An 18,767-nucleotide genomic window follows, 5' to 3' on the forward strand; every position below is an offset into this window, starting at 1 on the left:
CTCAATGGTAGGTTCATTTGTAATTTTTTAAGAGTTCTCCACACTGCTTTCCATAGGGGTTGAACAAGTTTGCAGCTTCACCAGCAGTGGATGAGTGTTCCCCTTTCCCCACATCCTCTCCAACATTTGGTATCATTTGTTCTTTTGATCTTAGCCAGTCTGACTGGGGTAAGATGAAATCTTAAAGTGGTTTTAATTTACATTTCCCTAATTACTAGGTGTCTTTCCTGAGCTTAGATATGCTTGTCCTGTGGGCTGATGCACCTGAATTTCTTACAAGCACCTCCAACTCAAGATGTTTCAGTCTTCAGTAGCACTGTTCACCAAAGTGCTCCAGCAGAAAGCCGGTGTCATTCTTTTCTTTCTACATGGCCTCATATCCCTCTCTTATTATTTCCCAACATATCATCCCGTCTTCTCATTCAGACTAAAAGATGAGATTTACCAATGTCTCTCACACTGCCTTGAACTCATCTTTATCTTGCCTTCCCACCCCCATGTCATTGGAAAAGATGTGCTGACTTTTTTTAATGCTTCACTTTGTGCATTCTTTTGTCATTTGAAATGTTTCCTTTGAATCTTAAACATCTTCCTTTCCTGTCACCCCTTCCCCTAGCATTGTACATTCTCGAGTCCTCTGTTTTAAAAATAAAAGCAAACCCTAGACCTTATTTTGCTCATCTTTCTCCCTATCCCTCTCTTTCCATAGATACATCTTAAAAGTCTATGCTGTGCCTAATTTCATAACTTGCTCATATACACCCCCACTGCATAACCATAAATATCCCACACATAATGATAAATATCCCATAACTCTCTATGTAGACCAGGCTGGCCTTGAACTCAGCAAGGAGCAGTGGACATCTTTAGTTCTTGTAGCCCACTGGTTTGACATTGCCTAGTCTGTCCTCGGAATATTCTTGGTCTTTATTTTAATTTACCATTTTTCTTAGTTCTTTTCTTTTTTTCTTTTTTTCTCCTATCTCTCTGTTTGTGTAGAGTTCCAATGATTTTTTAAAAACTATTTTATTTATCATTTTTATTTTATGTGTCTGAATGCAATTCTTGAATGTATATAAGTACACCTGTGTCATGCAACACTTGTAGAGGTCAGAAGAGGGTGTAGGATCCTCTTAAACTGGAGTTACAGATAGTTGTTAGCTGCCATGTGGGTTCTGGGATTCAAACTTGGGTTCTCTGCAAGCACAATTTGTGCTCTTAACTGCTGAGCCATCTCTCCAGCCCCAGGGACCAATGGTTAACTGCTCCCTCTCCTACTGCTCCAAGGCAGCATCCAGGCTTATAGCTGGTTTAGTAAACACTTTGAGATTTTTTTTTTTTTGAGACAAGTTCTCCCTGTAGCTCCAGCTGGCCTGGAACTCGCTATGTAGACCAGGCTGGCCTTGAACTCACAGAGATCCACCTGTGTCTGCCTCCCAAGTGCTGGGATTAAAGGCGTGTGCCACCACACCCAGCTATAGTAGACACTGAGATCTGGAAGAACTATAGTGGGGTAGAAAAATAACATTTCCCATTAACTTAATTTACTACTTTCATGCATTTGTTAGGAAATTTATTATTTTAAATTCATGTATTTTGTTGTGGATAGTGAAGGGACTATCCAGTATAAAACTGTCCACATGACAGTAAAGCATATTGCACAGTGGTGATGCTGGAAAGTGGCCACCTCCCTGAGTTGCTGTCTAAGTCACTTGATAAAAAAAGTCTTGGTTTAACCTAAAGATCTGTGAGGAAAGATAACTTGTCTATCTAGATTATTTCTATATCTCTATGTCCAAGAAATAGAATATTAAATATATGAAACATTTTAAATAAAATATACTAAAGTTTTTTTGTCTTGTTTTTATTTTATGTGTATGAGTGTTATGTCCGCATGTGTGTAAGTGCACCCATGTCCTGCAGTGCCCAGAGGTCAACAAAGGGCGTCAAATCCCCTGGAACTGGAGTTATGGACAGTTGTTAGTCTCCATGTGGGTGCTGGGAATCGCACCCGAGTCTTCTGCAAGAACAGCCAGTGCTCTTAACCAGTGAACCATCATTCAAGTCCTACAATACACTAAAGTTTTAACATTTGTTTAACTATGTGATATGGCATACAAAAATAATTAAAAGAAAATTGCAAAAACATTAATTACATAATTATTTTTGTACACACAGAATCTGTGGTATGTGTCGATTTCAGTAAATTGTAATTTACTTTGTATTTTATTTTATTTATTATTTTATTTATTATTTTCATTTTATATGTATGAGTGTATTGCCTGCATGTATGTGTGTGCACCTGTGTCCTGCAATGTCGCAGAGGTCAGAAGAGGGCTTCGGATTCCCCTGGAACTGGAGTTAAGGATGGTTCGTAGCTGCAATGTGGGTGCTGGGAATCGAACCCGGGTCCTCTGTAAGAGCAGTCAGTGCTCTTAACCACTGAGCCATCTCTCCAGCCCCTACTTTGTATTTTAATTGTTACTAATATCAGTGTAAAGCTGCTGTTGTTATCATTTTATTGAAGTGCACAGAAGCTTATTAATTTACCCCCTGGGAAAACACAATAAATTTTAACTAATGATTATATGAAAAAATGTTAAACTTGATCTATGAAGTATTTTTCATATATGGCCTGTGATTTTGAAATTATTGACAGATGAGAGTTTCTGGACCAACATGGCCTTGTTTCCACTCAGTCAGTCAGCTTTTCATACTTGTTGCTTTGTTCCATAATATTTTATTATATGTCTAAATATGAGCCATTTCTATTAATCTACAAGGCTACTTTCTATTTATATTTATGAGATTATTCACTATTTTGAATAATAGGACACAGTAAAAATTGCCTTTATGCTTACAATTTTTGTATATTTTTACTGAATTTTTGTGCATTTCATACAATACATCTTAATCATCTTTATACCCCCTCCCCCACCTGCAACACCCTATAGCTGTCCCCCCTCCATTGGATTTCATGCACTCTGTCATATGTTAGTCTGTCAAGTCAAGTTAGTGTACCCAGATGTCCCCCAGTACAAATTCACCCTCTGGGGTCTATCTAGAGTCATTCCCTTATAAAGCAGAACAACTCTCCCTCACCCTGCAGTAATCAGCTGCCACATTAGTTCTTTGGCTAAGGTTGAGGTCTGCTGTGCATTTATGCAGTTCTGTGCTGGGTTTTTGTCTGACTGAGTTTATATGGATCTTGTGCATATTGTCACCGTTGCTGTAGGTTCTTATGAGCAAGGTCCCAGGAGCCTGTAAAACTCTGTTTCCATATGGTCATGCACTTTGTCTTCTGGCTCTTACAATCTTTCCACCCCCTCTTCCTCAATGGTCCCTGAGCCCTGGGTGGGTGAAGTTTAATATAGGAATCCTGTCCAGGGATCCACACTCTGCAGACACTTATTCTCTTTGCTTTGGTCATTTGTGGCCTTTTGTGTTCATTGCCCTCTGTTATATGAAGGAGCTTCATTGACGAGAGTTGAGAGATGCATTAATATTCTCTCTACCCCTTGTTCCACTATGTTCCATGAATCTTAGGTATAGAGGTTCCATTGTAGATGTGTAACTTAGGGTTGAGCATCTCAAAGGCACTTATTCTCTGTGTATGACCAGTTGTGGCACTCTGTAATAGTCTCTGTCTATTGCAAAATAAGCTGCTTTGATGAGTGGTAACTGGCATACTTGTCTGTAAATATAAGGATCTATATTTAGCATATAGTAAAAAGTTATATTTGTCTAGGGATATGACAACCTTGGGGTTTTCTCTAAGATCTCTGACCTCCCAAGCCATATGTATTTGTCTATGTTTATAGTGCCACACATGAGTTCCTTCCCATTCAGTGGACTTTAAGTTCAATTAGGTAACTGCTTATTTCTCCCAAGATAAAAGTGCCACTACTGGACAAATATAGTTTTCTGTGCCAGTCATTGTTATGATTATTAGCCTTTAAAGCTGGGATTAGACCATCAATTGATGTTCTCCCTTAGCAGCCTGCATAGTGTCCTTGAAAACTATGATATGTGGGGCTGGAGAGATATTCAGTGGTTAAGAACACTGTTTTTTCTTGCAGAAGACCCGAGTTTGAATCCCAGCACCCACATGGCAGCTAACAACTGTCTGTAACTCCAGTTCCAGGGGATCTGACAGCCTCTTCTGACCTCCATGGGCATTGCACAACACAGGTGCACTTACCTACATGCAGGCAATAAATGCATACACATAAAATAAAAATAATAATTTTTTTTAAAAGAGAAAACTATGATATCTATCCTACACGGAGGTGACTTCCAGGTCAGTTCCAGCTCCATTGCTCCCCTAAATCCTATGTCCGAAGTATGTCCTATCTTCACCAATAGGGTCTTACCTTCAAGTTCTGGGAGATGATCAAGGGCTGTGGCAATAACCTATGTAATTTTGGGAGTCCCTTGGACTACCCTGGCTAATAACTCAAAGTCAGGTTTATCCTGTCTGGCACTGTTTCTTGTTATATAGCCTTCAGCTATACCATGGACACAGGTAGAGATATTATATATGTAATTTTTCAGTAAACTTTTGAATCAATACATTTCCCTCTTGTTTTTCATACCAACTAAGCATTATTTATCTCTCTCCTCTCTCTCCTTGTCTAAACCTTCCTCCTTCCTCTCCAGTTAAAGTACCCCTATTTTTCCCTATTTCACCCCGATATCTTGTCTCCTATGATTCCTCTCTCTTGAGTGCCTTCTTTCCCCTTGCCCCCATAGTTCTTTTGTATAACCATCCCTCTTCCCCTCCCAGTTAAATACCTCCTACTATTCCTCTCTCTCAGGCACCTTCTTTCCCTTTAAGGCTTCATGTCCCCTCCCTCATTTTCCAGGCTCCTGCAGTTACTTCAAGATATATACTCATATATAATGATTTGGTGCTAAGATCCACAAATGAGGAAGGACATACATCATTTGTCTTTCTGAGTCTTTGTTACTTCACTTACTATAACAGTTTCTAGTTTCATCCATTTACCTGAAAATTTCATGATTTCATCTTTCTTTACCACTGAGTAGAACTCTATTATGTAAATGTACCACATTTTCATTATCCACTCATCAGTTGAGGGACACTTAGGTTGCTTCCATTTCTTACCTGTTGTGAAAAGAGCATCAACAAACATGGATGTACAAGTGTCTCTGTAGTAGGATGAGTCCTTTGGGTATATGTCAAGGAGTTGTATAACTGGATCATATGGTAGATTCATCTTTAGTTTTTTAAGAGTTCTCCACACTGCTTTCCATAGTGGTTGTACGAGTTTGCAATCTTACCAGCAGTGAATGAGTGTTCCCCTTTCCCTATATCCTCTCCAGAATTTGGTATCATTTGTTCTCTTGCTCTTAGCCAGTCTGACTGGGGTAAGGTAAAATAAATTTTAAAGTGGTTTCAATTTTCATTTCCCTAATTACTAAGGATGTTGAAACTTTTTAAGGTGTTTGATAGTCATTTTTTTCTTCTTTTGAGAACTTACTCTTCAGACCCATAGCCCATCTTTTAATTGGATCACCTCTTTTCTTGATTCTTTGTTTTTTGCGTCTTTATGTATTCTGGATATTAATCCTCTGTCAGGTATGTAGCTGGTGAAGATCTTCTCCCATTCTGGAGGTTTCCTCTTTCCTTCCTTGGCTTGTTTCTTTTACTGTACCAGAAGCTTTTTAGTTTAATGAGATCCCACTTGTTGATTGTAGACCTCAATTCCTGAACAACTGGTGTTTGATTTAGAAAGTCCTTTCCTATACCTATATCTTGTAGGTTACTGCCAATGTTTTCCTTTAACAGTTTCAGAGTTTCAGGTTTCACATTGAGGCCTTTCATTCATTTGGAGTAGACTTTTGTACCGGCTGAAAGATAAGGGTCCAACTTCATTCTTCTACAGGTGGTGATCCAGTGTTGCCAGTACCATTTATCGAAGATGGGTCTTTCCTCCAGTGTATTTGTCAAATATCAGGTGGCTGAAATTGCATGCACTCATATTTGGGTCTTCAGTTATGTTCCATGACCTATGTGTCTGTTTTTGTGCCTGTACCATGTTGTTGCTATATGACTATAGCTCTGTAATATAGTTTGAGATCTGGTATGGTCTTCATGCTCAGTATTGCTTTGGCTATCCAGGGTCTTTTGTGATTCTGTATGAATTTTAGGATTTAAAAAAAATAATTCTGTGAAAAATTTCATGGGGATTTGGATTGACATTGCACTGAATCTGTAGATTGCTTTTGGTCGGATTGTCATTTTCACAATATTAATTCTTTCAATCCATGAGCATGGGAGGTCTTTCCATTTCCTGATGTCTTCAATCTCTTTCTTCAAAGATTTAAAATTTTCACTCTAGAGATATTTAATGTCTTTGATCAGGTTTACTCCTAGATATTTTTTGAGGCGTTCTTGAATGGGAGGGTTTCCATAAACTTTCTTGATTGCTTGTTATTGGGATATAGAAAGGCTACTGGTTTTTGTAGATTGATTATGTAGCCTGCCACTTTGATGAAACTGTTGATCATTTCTAGGAGTTTTCTGGTGTTATTTTTGGAATCTCATATATCTAACATCATATCATCTACAAATGGGGATAACTTGACCTCCTCTTTTCCAATTAGTACTTTTTTAAGTTATCCTCTTGTCTTATTGCTCTAGCAAGAGTTTCAAGCATCATATTAAAAAGGAGTAGAGATAGTGGACAGCACTGTCTGGTTCTTTATTTTAATGGGAATGTTTCCCTTTTTTCTCCATTTAGAATGATGTTGGCTGTGGGTTTGTTATATATAGCTTTAATTATTTTGAGGTATGTTCCCTCCAGTCCAATTCCCTCTATGGCTTTTTTTTTTTTACATTTTTAATGGAATTTTTGTGATTTCCATACAATATAATTTGATGACATTTATATCCCCTCTCCCATTCACTCCTCCCCACATTACCCACCCTGCCCCACTCATTTCAGTGTACTCTCTCTGTATAATGAAGCCTATAGAGTCTATCTTGAATCTCCATATATTCTCCAGTATGGGTCCATCCACTGGAGCTTGTGTAGGACTTGTGCATGCTGTGAGTTCATATGAATAACCGACCAGCCGTCTGGAGAACTCCACCCCCCGGCCATCCACCACCTCTGGCCTTTCCACCTCCTCTGCCATGATCCCTGAGCCCTGTGCCCCAGAGGTCTGACAGGGGCATTCTACTCAGAGATAAGTGCTCTGTAGCTCTCTCCTCCCTGCACATTAGAAAGCCTTAAGTTTCTGTTTCAATTACCATCTGCTGCATAAGGAAACTTCTTTGGTGAGTGTCGAAAGATGCATTAATCTTCAACAGTGGGTGAGCACCTGCTCCAGCACAGTCCGCTCCGATCATCCCTCTTGGGACCAAGAGTCAACATTATTATGAAGGTACCACAGTTGCATCTTACAGGAGGGGTCCATAGCTCCATCTCACAGGAGGGGAACCACATCTTTATCTCACAGGAGAGGACCAGGACTTCAGCTCACTGGTGGGGTCCACAGCTCCTGCTCATGGGAGGGGACCACAACTCCAGCTCACAGGAAGGGACCACATCTCCAGCTCCCAGGAGGGGACCACAGCTCAGGCTTATGGGAGAGGACCACAGTTCCAGGCCATGGGTGGGAACCACAACTCCAGGTCACAGGATGGGAATCACGACTCCTGCTCACAGGACAGGACCACAACTCCAGCTCACAGGAGGGGGCCACAGCTCCAGCTCACAGTAGAGAACCACAACTCCAGCTCACTGGAGGGGACCACAACCTCAGTTTACGGGAGGGTACCACAGCTCCAGCTCACAGGAAGGGAAACACAGCTCCAGCTCACAGGAGGGGACCACAGCTCCAGCTCACAGGAGGGGAAAAACAGCTCCAGTTCATAAGAGGGGACCACAGCTCCAGTCCACAGGAGGGGACCACAGCTCCAGCTCACAGGAGGGGATCACAGCTTCAGGTCACAGGAGGGGAACCACAACTCTAGCTCAATAGAGGGGAACTACAGCTCCAATCTGCCCTCAAGAAAGGAACACAGGTCCAGCTCATGGGAGAGGACCACAGCTCCAGCTCACAAGAGGGGAATCATAGCTCCAGCTCACAGTAGAGGACCACAGCTCCAGTTCACAGGAGGGGACTACATATCCAGCTCATGTGGAGGGCTAATGACTCCAGCTCTCAGGACGGGACCGCAGCTCCAGCTTACCTGGAGAACCACAGCACCTGCTCACAGGAAGAACCATGGCTCCAGTTTTGAGGAGAGGACACTTCAGCTCACAGGAAAGGACCACAGCTCCAGCTCTTGGGGATCATGACTCCAGTTCATAGGAGGTGACCACAGCTCTAGTTCTCTTTCTTTCCTTAGGTTCTCAGGCTCTCAGACAGAGTTTTTCTCTGAATGTATCTAAGTACACTCATGTCCTGCAGTGCCCACGGAGGTCAGAAGAGGGCATTGGATCCCCTGGAACAAAGCTATTTCACTTGACTGGCCACTTGCTCCTCTGCTTAAAATCCGCCAGACACAATCTTCAGGACAGAGGGGACAGGCCCAAAAATGGCTGGGCGCCTGGGCTCCGCTGCTGCCCACTGCACAGATCCCCACTTATTTCTCAGCTCCTGAGTGCACCACATGAGTTAGTGTGCTCCAGACCCAGTGCACTCCAGACCCTCAGGGTCGACCCTGCTGTGTGGAGGGCAGGAGGCTGCCATGGTCATGCTGTAGAAGCTCATGAAGGCCTTCCATTCACTCAAGTTGTTACAACAGCAGTAGCAACAGCAACTGCCATCACTGCCATTATTATCCAGATGGTTGTTGACTTGTGAGATCTTTTTTTAGGAATCATGTTAAAAATGCACAAGGGCACAGTCCTCTTTAAGACTCTCCTCTGATAACCTTTCGTCTTTGGAAGCATAGGCTTCTGAAATCATCTGCAGCTTCAATTTGGCCATGATCAGACTGGCTTCTTATAGGAAATCTGACTTGAGGTTCCCTCAGTCTATGGCAGCAGTCAAATGCTTATGCCCTTTAGTTAGTTGGTGCCTCAGGGACTGGCTACCTGCCACAGGGTCGTCTCCTTCAAGTGCTGCTCTAGGTTCAACTCCTCGAGGAGAAGTTCAGCTATGTCATCTCATTGATGATGAGCTTGGTTGACAGATGCTTGAAGAACTCGGGATCGCTCCCTCTGGCACTCAGAACTGGCTGTGATTGATCTCTGTCTCCAGCTGGGGCCCTGCCTTCCTGGTTGCCATCGCCTGGTGGGGAGCAGGCCAGCTGCCAGGCCCCTCTATGGCTTTTAACATAAATGCAAGTTGGATTTTGTCAAAGACCTTTTCTGCATCTGTTAAGATTACCATGTGATTTTTGTCTTTTAAGTCCATTTATTACATTTATTGACTTGTGTATATTGAACCATCCCTGCATTTCTTGAATAAAGCCAACTTAATACATGGTGGATGATCTTTTTGATGTGTGTCTGTATGTGGTCTGCAAGTATTTTGTTGAGAATTTTTGTATCTTTAATTAAGAATATGGGTCTATAGTTTTCTTTTTTTTTGTTGTGTCTTTATGTGGTTTTTCTATTAGAGTAATACTGGATTCATAGAAGGAGTTTGAGAGTTCTCCCTCTGTTTCTATCTTTTTTAAATAATTCAAGTAGCATTGGTTGCATGTAGGTAAGTGCACTTGTGTTGTGCAACACCCACAGAGGACAGAAGAGGCTGTCGGATCCCCTGGAACTGAAGTTACAGACAGTTGTTAGCTGCCATGTAGGTGCTGGGATTTGAACCCAGGTCTTCTGCAAAAACAGTCAGTGTTCTTAACCACTGAGCCACTCTCTAGCCTGGTTGTAGAGCTTCTTTAAATGTAATATTTTCTTGGTCAGTTTTTCCTTTGATTAGAATGAAGTGACCTTCTTATCTCTTTTGATTAGTTTTAATTTGAGATCTGTTTTTTTTTTTCAGATATTAGAATTGCAACCCTTGCTTGTTTCTTAGTGCTATTTACTTGGAATATTTCTTTATGGAAATATCTAATCCTAAAATTAGTATTTTCATGACTGATCTTATTAAAATATTTATTAGTTTTCTAGCAATAGTCATGAAAGGTATGTAATTAATTGATAATAAAAACCATTATAAATACAGTTACAAATAAATGATTGTTTACCATAGCAATTAAAATGAAATTCCTATAAGCATTCATATTTCATAAATAATAATGTAGATATGAGTATGTTTGCAATGTATATTTTCTAAGGAAGTAATTCCCATAATTCTTTTACTTCTTTTTTTTAATGTTAGTAGTTACTTTTCTTTTGCTGTCATAAGACACCATGACCATGGCAGCTTATAGAAGGAAGAGTTTATTTGAGCTTACAATTCCAGAAGGATTAGCATCTATCATGGGAGGGAGGCATGGTGGTAGAGGGTGGCTGGAGCAGAAAGTGAAGAGCTCACATCTTCAGGCAGGCACAGGAAACAGAGTGAGACTCAAAATCTGACCAGGCTTAAAAACTGAAAGCCTTGGACTGAAGAGAGGGCTGAACAGTTAAGAACACTGACTGTTCTTGCAGAGGACCCAGGTTCGAGTCCCAGCACCCACATGGTGGCTAAGAAGTGTCCATAATTCCAGTTCCAGGGGATCCAATGCCCTCTTCTGACCTTCATGGGCATTGCTTGACATGGGTGCACTTACATGCATGCAGGGAATACACTCATGAACATAAAATATAAAGAAAAATATTTTTTTTAAAAGATCCTCAAAGCCTGTCTCCTAGTGACATGCTTCCTGCAGCAAGACCACATGTTCTAAGACCTCCCAAGACAGCTCCACCAACTGGGGACAAACTGTTCAAGTACTTGGAGCCTGTGGGGGACATTCTTATTCAAACCACCACAGCATATACCTGAATAAAATTTTTAAACAAATTAAAATAAATATTAATAATATAAAAATCACAAAAGTTTTTCTAAAGCAGTATCTTTTTAGCTGTCAATAGGATTTTATTTCTCTGTGCTTTATAGAGGAGATATAAAAGTCTGAGAATAAGGGGGCTAGAGAGATGGCTTATCAGTTAAGAGCACTGACTGTTCTTGCCTGGTGCTGGACACTGTTCTAAGCATGTTCTATGTGCTAATTCACTCTTCCTCACATTCTTGGAACTGATGCCTTTATATCATAAAATATCACTTTTTAAAAACAAATATTGAGTCAATCTCTTTTGTTTTTAGCTGGATGAAGTTATCTCAAAGTTCTTATAGAGGTTAATTATTTAAAAATAGCTAAATCCTTGAGACTGGAGAGATGGCTTAGCAGTTAAGAGCAATGGCTGCTCTTTCAGAGGACCCAGGTTCCAATCCCAGCACCCACATGATGGCTAACTGTCTCTAACTCCGGTTCTGGGAATCTGATGCCCTCTTCTGGCACAACATGGGTGCACTTACATACATGCAGGCAATACACTCATACACGTAAAAATAAAAACAATAAATGAAATATTAAAAAATAGCCAAATCCATTATTAAAGAAAAAGAGTGGTAAATTAATAAATAGATCCTGATCTACAATTCAGTTTTAGTTAAGAATTCTATTTTTTAAAAATAAGGCTGATAATTGACATTCCTCTAACAGACAACAGTAAGACCTTTAAAATATTTTGAATGTATATTTTTATTGATTTTTTTGTGATCTTAATCAAATTTAATCCCCCTACCCCATCTACATTCCTTGTAGTTACCCCCCCCCCACACACACACTGTATTTCATTCATTGTCATATTTGTTAAGGCCTCTCTGGTCAAGCATTTGTGCCCAGATGTCCCTCAGTGCAAGTTCATCCCCTGGAGTCTAGCCAACCTATCTAGAGTCTCTTCTTTAAAGAAAATCAACTCTCCCTCACCTGGCAGTAATTGGTTGTCAATAGTTCCTTTGCTAAGGTTGCCCATTTCCCCAGTTCTATACTGGGTTTTGTTTTGTTTTTTTCTGATTGAGTCAGCATGGGTCTTGTCCATTGTTGCAAATTCATATGAGCAAGTTCCCAGTTCCTTATGTTCATGCACCAACCCTGGCTCTTATAATCTTTCTACCCCCTCCTCTCCAGTGGGTCTCTGAGCCATGGCTGGGTGAGGTTTTTGATTTATTTAGTTTTATGTGTATGAGTACTTTGTCTGCATGTATGTAAATGTACCATATTTGTGCAATGTCTGAAGAGACCAGAAGAGGGCATGAGGTTCCTTGGAACTGGAGTTACTGATGATTGTTAGCCACCATGTAATTTCTAGGAACAGAACCCAGATCCTCTGAAAGAGAAGCCAGTGCTCTTTACTGCTGAGCCATTTCTTCAGTTCCCCAGAAAACAGTAAGATCTTTTGATACCAGATACAAGAATAAGTTCCAAGAAGGTTATAAATAGTTCAGTGAAAAAAATACCATTTCTTGGAAATGTTTGCATAAACATGTGGTGTGGAAGCCTTGCTTGAAGCAAGAAAACTCTAAGCCATAAAGAACTGTCAGTCAATGCCATAAAATGCAATTAACATTGCTATTTTGAAGAAAAAGCACTTGCAACACAAATGACAGAAGGTTAAGTCTTCTAAATGAAGAATCCCACAAATTATAGAGAGAAAGAAAATCAAATAGAAGGATATATGATCGTATGAAAGGCTGATTTGGAGTCCAAATGGCCACAAAACATGAGAAGAGCTTCAACTTGTTGCTTGGCAAAGTACAAATTAGCACAACAGTGAGATGCCATTCTGCATGTATGACAGAATTAATGGTGGTGAAGATGTAGGTAAAATGTTCTTTCGTGGTACCGGGTGGAGTTTGAAATATATATGTATATATATATATATATATATGCAAATGTATATATGAGAGAGAGAGAGAGAGAGAGACCCAACTTAAGCTGTACATAATCTTTAACCTATAGCTCTGCCTTTGCCCATTTATCCCACAGATGCAAAAGCATGGTGCAGGCAGGGGCTTACTGCAGTATTATGCTTAGGGATAAGCAGCTTAAAAACAGCCTGAGTCTCCATTTATAGCGGGCTTATTTTGAAATTGTGATACGTGGGGTTGGGGAAATAAGTCAGTAAAGAAAACCCACGTTCAATCCTCAGAACACATGTTTTTTTTTTTTTTTTTTAATTGCCTAGCATGGTAGCATGACCATAATTCCAGTGCTGGAGAGCAGTGACTTGTGGATGTCTGGGACTCACTAGCCAGTCAGCCTAGTGAGTTCCAGGTCATTAAGAGACTTATGTCAGAAAACAAACAAAAAAGTGGATGGTACCCAAGACTGTCCTCTGGTCTCCATTAACACATGTACATGTACATGTGCACCTATGTACATGTGCAGCTACATACACACAATTGTACATATATTCCAGAGTTTTAAAATACTAGACTAAATACAGCTCTTAAAAAGCATGAGTTAGGACTGGCAAGGTGACTGCCAAGGCTGCTGACCTGCATTTGATCCCTAGATCCCATTGTGGAAGAAGAGAATCAGCTTCCACAGGTTGTCTTCTGGCCTCTGCGTGTATTCTGTGGTACCCATACATGCACACACATACACACACACACACACACACACATACATGCACACACACACATGCATGCACAGATATAATAAGTAAATGTAAAAAAGAATGAGTTAGGCATGTATTTACTAGCAGAGGCACAACCATGATATCTATAGGTTTGGAAAGCTCAATGTGAGTATAATGTGATTCCATTTTATATTGAAAGAAAGCTAAGACTTCCATCCATGATTTTATATTTGTATAAGCATAAAGAAAGGTGTAGAAGGACACAAATTTTAACTGTAATGCAATATAAAATACCAAGAACCTTAGTTGCTTTGCAAAAATGAAGTGGAAGGAAAGTAAAGTAACGTTTTGTTTACCCATCTTTAGAATGCTTTTCTTATTTTGTAGTCCTATATTAGTTTCTAATTTTAAACTTAATTTAAATTTTTAAAATTTATTTTAATGTTTTATTTGTTATTTTTATTTTATGTGTATACCTGCATGTATGTAAGGGCACACATGTCATGCAGTGCCCGTGGAGATCAGAAGAGGGTGTCAGATCCCCTGGAAATGGAGTTACAGGCAGTTGTTAGCCACCATATGAGTGCTGGGTTTCAAACCTAGGCCTTCTACAGGAGCACCCAATGCTCTTAACCGCTGAGCCATCTCTCCAGCCCCCTTTTTTAAAAATGTGTATGAGTATATTGCCTACATGTACGTAAGTGCACCTGTGTTGTGCCGTGCCCACAGAGATCAGAGGAGGATGTCAGATCCCGTGGAACTGGAGTTACAGATTGGTGTCAGCTGCCATGTAGGTGCTGGGAATAAATCTGGGTCCTCTGCAAGAGCAACCAGTGCTCTTAACCACTGAGCCATCTCTGCAGCCCTTTAATTTTTTTTTTAATAGACAAACTTTTGCCATTTGACAAGACGTTTCAGTAAAGTCATTTCTTCTGTTAAGGACCTTACATTCTAGCTAAAGATGACATCATTTGATTATATTTCCTTAGTTAACAAATATAAATATCATGAATAAGAACTAAAGTTTTTAAAAATTAAACTTAAAATTATTAAGAATAGCCAGTAACAGATTATCTTTATACAAAGATCATTTTGACTCATAACAGATAACTTTATTAAGCACCTTTCAAGATTCATAAATCAAACTTCAGGAAATATATGGTGAACTATCATCCTATCAAGGAAGCTATGTGCAATAAATATTCCTCCTTGTCCCACACCATCCTGACTCACAATTTTTAATTTTTGAAGGAATGTCTTCAGATAGAGTCATACAGATTCATGTGTGCTTGAAGCCAGGCAGCCTGTGGATAGGAGCAGGGAGCAGAGCTAAAGTGTCTGAAAGATAGGGGGGAGGGATTCAGAGGAGTATCGAGTCAGTTGAAGTGGTGAGACGATAGTGCCTCCCTTTGGCACAGCTGCTGTTCACTTGATCCCCTTCTAAATCCTTAATGCCTTGATCAATTTTTTTTTGGAGGGGAGATTACCATCTACTTTAAAATTTTTTTTCTTTTATTAAATTTGTTGTTTAGACAGTTCCATATATATGCATATGGCGATCTCTCTCTCTCTCTCTCTCTCTCTCTCTCTCTCTCTCTCTCTGTATCGCAGTCTGGTTGCCATCACTGTAACCCTCTCTTATCTCCTTCCCACTGCTATTACCCACCCACCCGTAGTCCCTTTCCCGCATTCATGTCTTTTTGTTTTGTTTTGTGACTCTGAGTTTAGCCAGGACCATCTTTGTGACCATGGATTCAGAATTATCCATTAGCAGATGGTGGGTTCATCAGTGGGTACACAACTCAAGAGAATATCTTCCCTCTCCCCAGAATTCATCAGTAGCTCATAGTTCAGCAGGAATGGGTAAGGCCATATGGGCTCCTCCCCAAACTATGATTACCTGTTGATAGGCCCAGTCTTATGCAGCCTCATTGTAGGCAACTGCTGCTACTATGAGATAACTGCATTGCTGTGTCATGCCCAGAAGATGACATTTCATAGATCTTATCCCTGACTTCCAGCTTTTACATCCTTTCTACCCCCTCTCTTCTTTGTTGTTCCCTGAGCCTTAGTGGGGTAGTACAGATGTCCTGTTTATAACCGAGCACTTCAGGACAATCATCACTTACTCTCAGTGCCTTGTGCAGCTGTGTGCCTGCATTCCCTCTTGTTCATTGTGAAGAGAAATTTCTCTGATTAAGGCAGAGTAGCATTCTTCTATTAGTATAAACGTAGGTATTTAGAAAGCAGCTTAGTGCTACGTTAATTTAGCTAAACAGCAGTATTAAGTTGCCCCCCCTGGGGCATAAGACTTCTTCAATCATGATTTTTTTAAAAATGTTTACAGTACCAGGCATAATTCTACCTTGTGGAGCAGGCTTGAAAAAGACTCACAGAGCACTTGGTTGCCTGGATAACAGTTGTGCCACTTTTTTACTAGCAGGCACATCTTGCCTGGCAGATTGGTTTTGCAGTTCCTAGGGTTCTCAGCTGGGTAGGACTGAACCAACTATTAACCCGATGGACAATTTGGCTGTGTTTTCCATTTCCCTTGCTTTCACCTTTCCCTTCCTTTTCCTCTTGGTTCTTGTTTTCACTTTCCCTCTTTTCTATTTCTTACTCTCCATTAAATTAATCCATTTTCGTGGGATTATGAGATCCTATTCTAATATAAAAGGGTGTCTTATTTTACATGCTATGATTGTTTTTACTACCAATGTGACTTATTATGCTTAGCCTTACTATTTTCTAATAATATAAGTATTAGAAAAGCAATCCAGAGTAATCTTCTTGGATGTTTCCATATGTTCTGGGGCCAGATTTTCTGGGATCAAATCTTGCTAGCTCTGTGGCCTTGGACAGCAAGTTGACTTTCTCTCTGTGGCTTAGCTTCTCAAAAGTAAATGTAGGGAACAATCACTACCTGTTTTACTTTATTAGAAGTCAACTCATGTACTGGGTAAGATATTCCTAGCATCTAGTAACTACTTTATAAATCTGTATTCATTATTAAAGTTACATTATAGTCAATCAGCTTAGCAGTTACTGATTGAATACCCACTAGGTACCAGTGATGAAAATAAGCATATTTAATGAACATCTACTATTGCTCAGCCAGCAATATGTAGTGATGAACAAATAAATACTGAATAAAAGAGTTCCTACCACTTAATATTATGATACTATCATTGGTTTATTTTTTAAAGTTTGAGACTGATCTTATAAATCCTATTGCATTTTAATTTTTTATTTTACTTTTAAATTTAGGATATCCTGTATTATGAGCAGCTTAAGACCAATGTGATACAGCATGACCTTTTGGTGGACAGCCTGATTTATAAAGTAAGTAAAGTATGCATAGTTTTTTTCATTTCATTACTGTAATTTAAAATGAAGACTTTTTAATATCAGGGTTGAACTTTGGGGAAATTTACGTATATTAGCCTTGAAAAATAATTTTAAGTGGCCAGGTGTGGTAGTGCACACCTGTGATCCCAGCACTCTGAAGGTGGAGGAAGGAGGATCAGAAGTCCAAGGTCATCCTTGGCATCATAGTAAGTTTGAGGCCAGTCTGGGCTTCATGAGAACCTGTCTCAAAGAGAGAGAGAGAGAGAGAGAGAGAGAGAGAGAGAGATGTGCATGTGTATGTAAGAGAGAGAGAGAGAGAGAGAGAAAGAAGAGGAAGAGAGGGAGGGAAGGAAGGAGGAAGGAAAATGAAGTAAACATTATGCCTATAAAGTGCAGGATGGTCTTCCAAGTTTGCAGACTGCATGCAATGTTGTCTTCTTTCTTAGGAAGTTATTCTTATGTGGGTATGTGCACATGAGTGAAGGTAACCGGGGAGGTCAGAAACATTGGATCCCTCTGGAGAGAAAGAAGAGGAAGAGAGGGAGGGAAGGAAGGAGGAAGGAAAATGAAGTAAACATTATGCCTATAAAGTGCAGGATGGTCTTCCAAGTTTGCAGACTGCATGCAATGTTGTCTTCTTTCTTAGGAAGTTATTCTTATGTGGGTATGTGCACATGAGTGAAGGTAACCGGGGAGGTCAGAAACATTGGATCCCTCTGGAGCTAGTTACAGGCAGTTGTGAGTCACCCATGTAGGTGTTGAAAACCAAACTTGGGTCTTTTCCAAGAGGAATAAGTGTACTTAATAATCCCTCCAGCCCCTTGAAATCATTTTGAATTTAACTTCTAAGTATGTGGCAACTATATCTCAGGTTTTATGGTAGGATGATAGATACACTGAGTAGTTGGTTCCAGGGTTAGACTATAAATGATAAATACATCTTCCCCTGGGGTAATCATGGTTAATGCAATGAGTGGGGCAAGACAGTACTAAATACTTTTCCTGAACTATACTATTATTAAGTGGTTCCATCTGGACTGGTTTCTCCCCACCACCCCAACAATTTACCTTGTGTCTGTAACTTGCAGTTCCATTTATTATGATCTCACAGTTATGCTAATGTTTCTTAACCTTTCTTCATTATCCCATCCTAAGGAAAAAAGGTTAATTGATTTTGTTGGGTGAGGATGAGCTTTGGTAATCTGCATATCATTGTACTAGGTTTTCACTGTCCTAGAGGTAGTATCACCCCCTCCCTGGTTTTTGTTTTTTGGGTTTTTTTTTTTTTGAGACAGGGTCTCCCTGTAGCCCAGCTGACCTGGAACTCACTATGTAAACCAGTATTGGAACTAAAGGAATGAGCCACTATGCCCAGCAGTATCACCTCTGGAAAATTCACAACCTTCACTTTGTCCATGGGGCCTCTATGTTAAAGGAGGCACTTTCTTTCCTCTTAGTCTGAGCCTTCAAGATTTTCCAGACTGGCATACAGTCTCTACCCCCAGAACCAATCATGACTCACTCATTCCATCAATCCCTGTATTTCTACTTTGTTGAACAGCCTAGTTGAATGTTGTAGACTGTTTCAAATATACTATCATGAATATTTACAGTGTTTTCTTGTGATTCTTCCCATTTTTCACTATACGTGTTTGCTTGACATTGACATTGAAGATGCCTTGGAAATAAAGTTGTTTATTTGCATTTTGATTTTGGTGTACTTCATCCTGATCAACCAATCAGTATTTGTTGAATTGATTATATGGTGGATCCACAAGTATCACCATCCTTTAGATGTAGACGTTTTTCATATGAACAAGGTGCATGGTGAATATTTTAAGTATATATATA

At 40.0% G+C, this 18,767-nt stretch overlaps 1 protein-coding gene across 3 annotated transcripts in view; it reads left to right on the forward strand.

Annotated features, from left to right (window-relative positions):
* Tbc1d19 (TBC1 domain family member 19) overlaps nucleotides 1–18,767 on the forward strand; it is a 188,036-nt gene that overhangs the window by 93,367 nt on the left and 75,902 nt on the right. For all 3 annotated transcript variants that reach the window (XM_008837347.2, XM_029565543.1, XM_029565544.1), the window contains one exon: nucleotides 16,836–16,910. In XM_008837347.2, the coding sequence (XP_008835569.1) occupies nucleotides 16,836–16,910 (75 nt within the window). The remainder of the gene's footprint in view (nucleotides 1–16,835; nucleotides 16,911–18,767) is intronic.

The sequence above is a fragment of the Nannospalax galili genome, unplaced genomic scaffold (assembly GCF_000622305.1).
Source record: "Nannospalax galili isolate Female #2095 unplaced genomic scaffold, S.galili_v1.0 scaffold777, whole genome shotgun sequence".
Lineage (NCBI taxonomy): Eukaryota > Metazoa > Chordata > Mammalia > Rodentia > Spalacidae > Nannospalax > Nannospalax galili.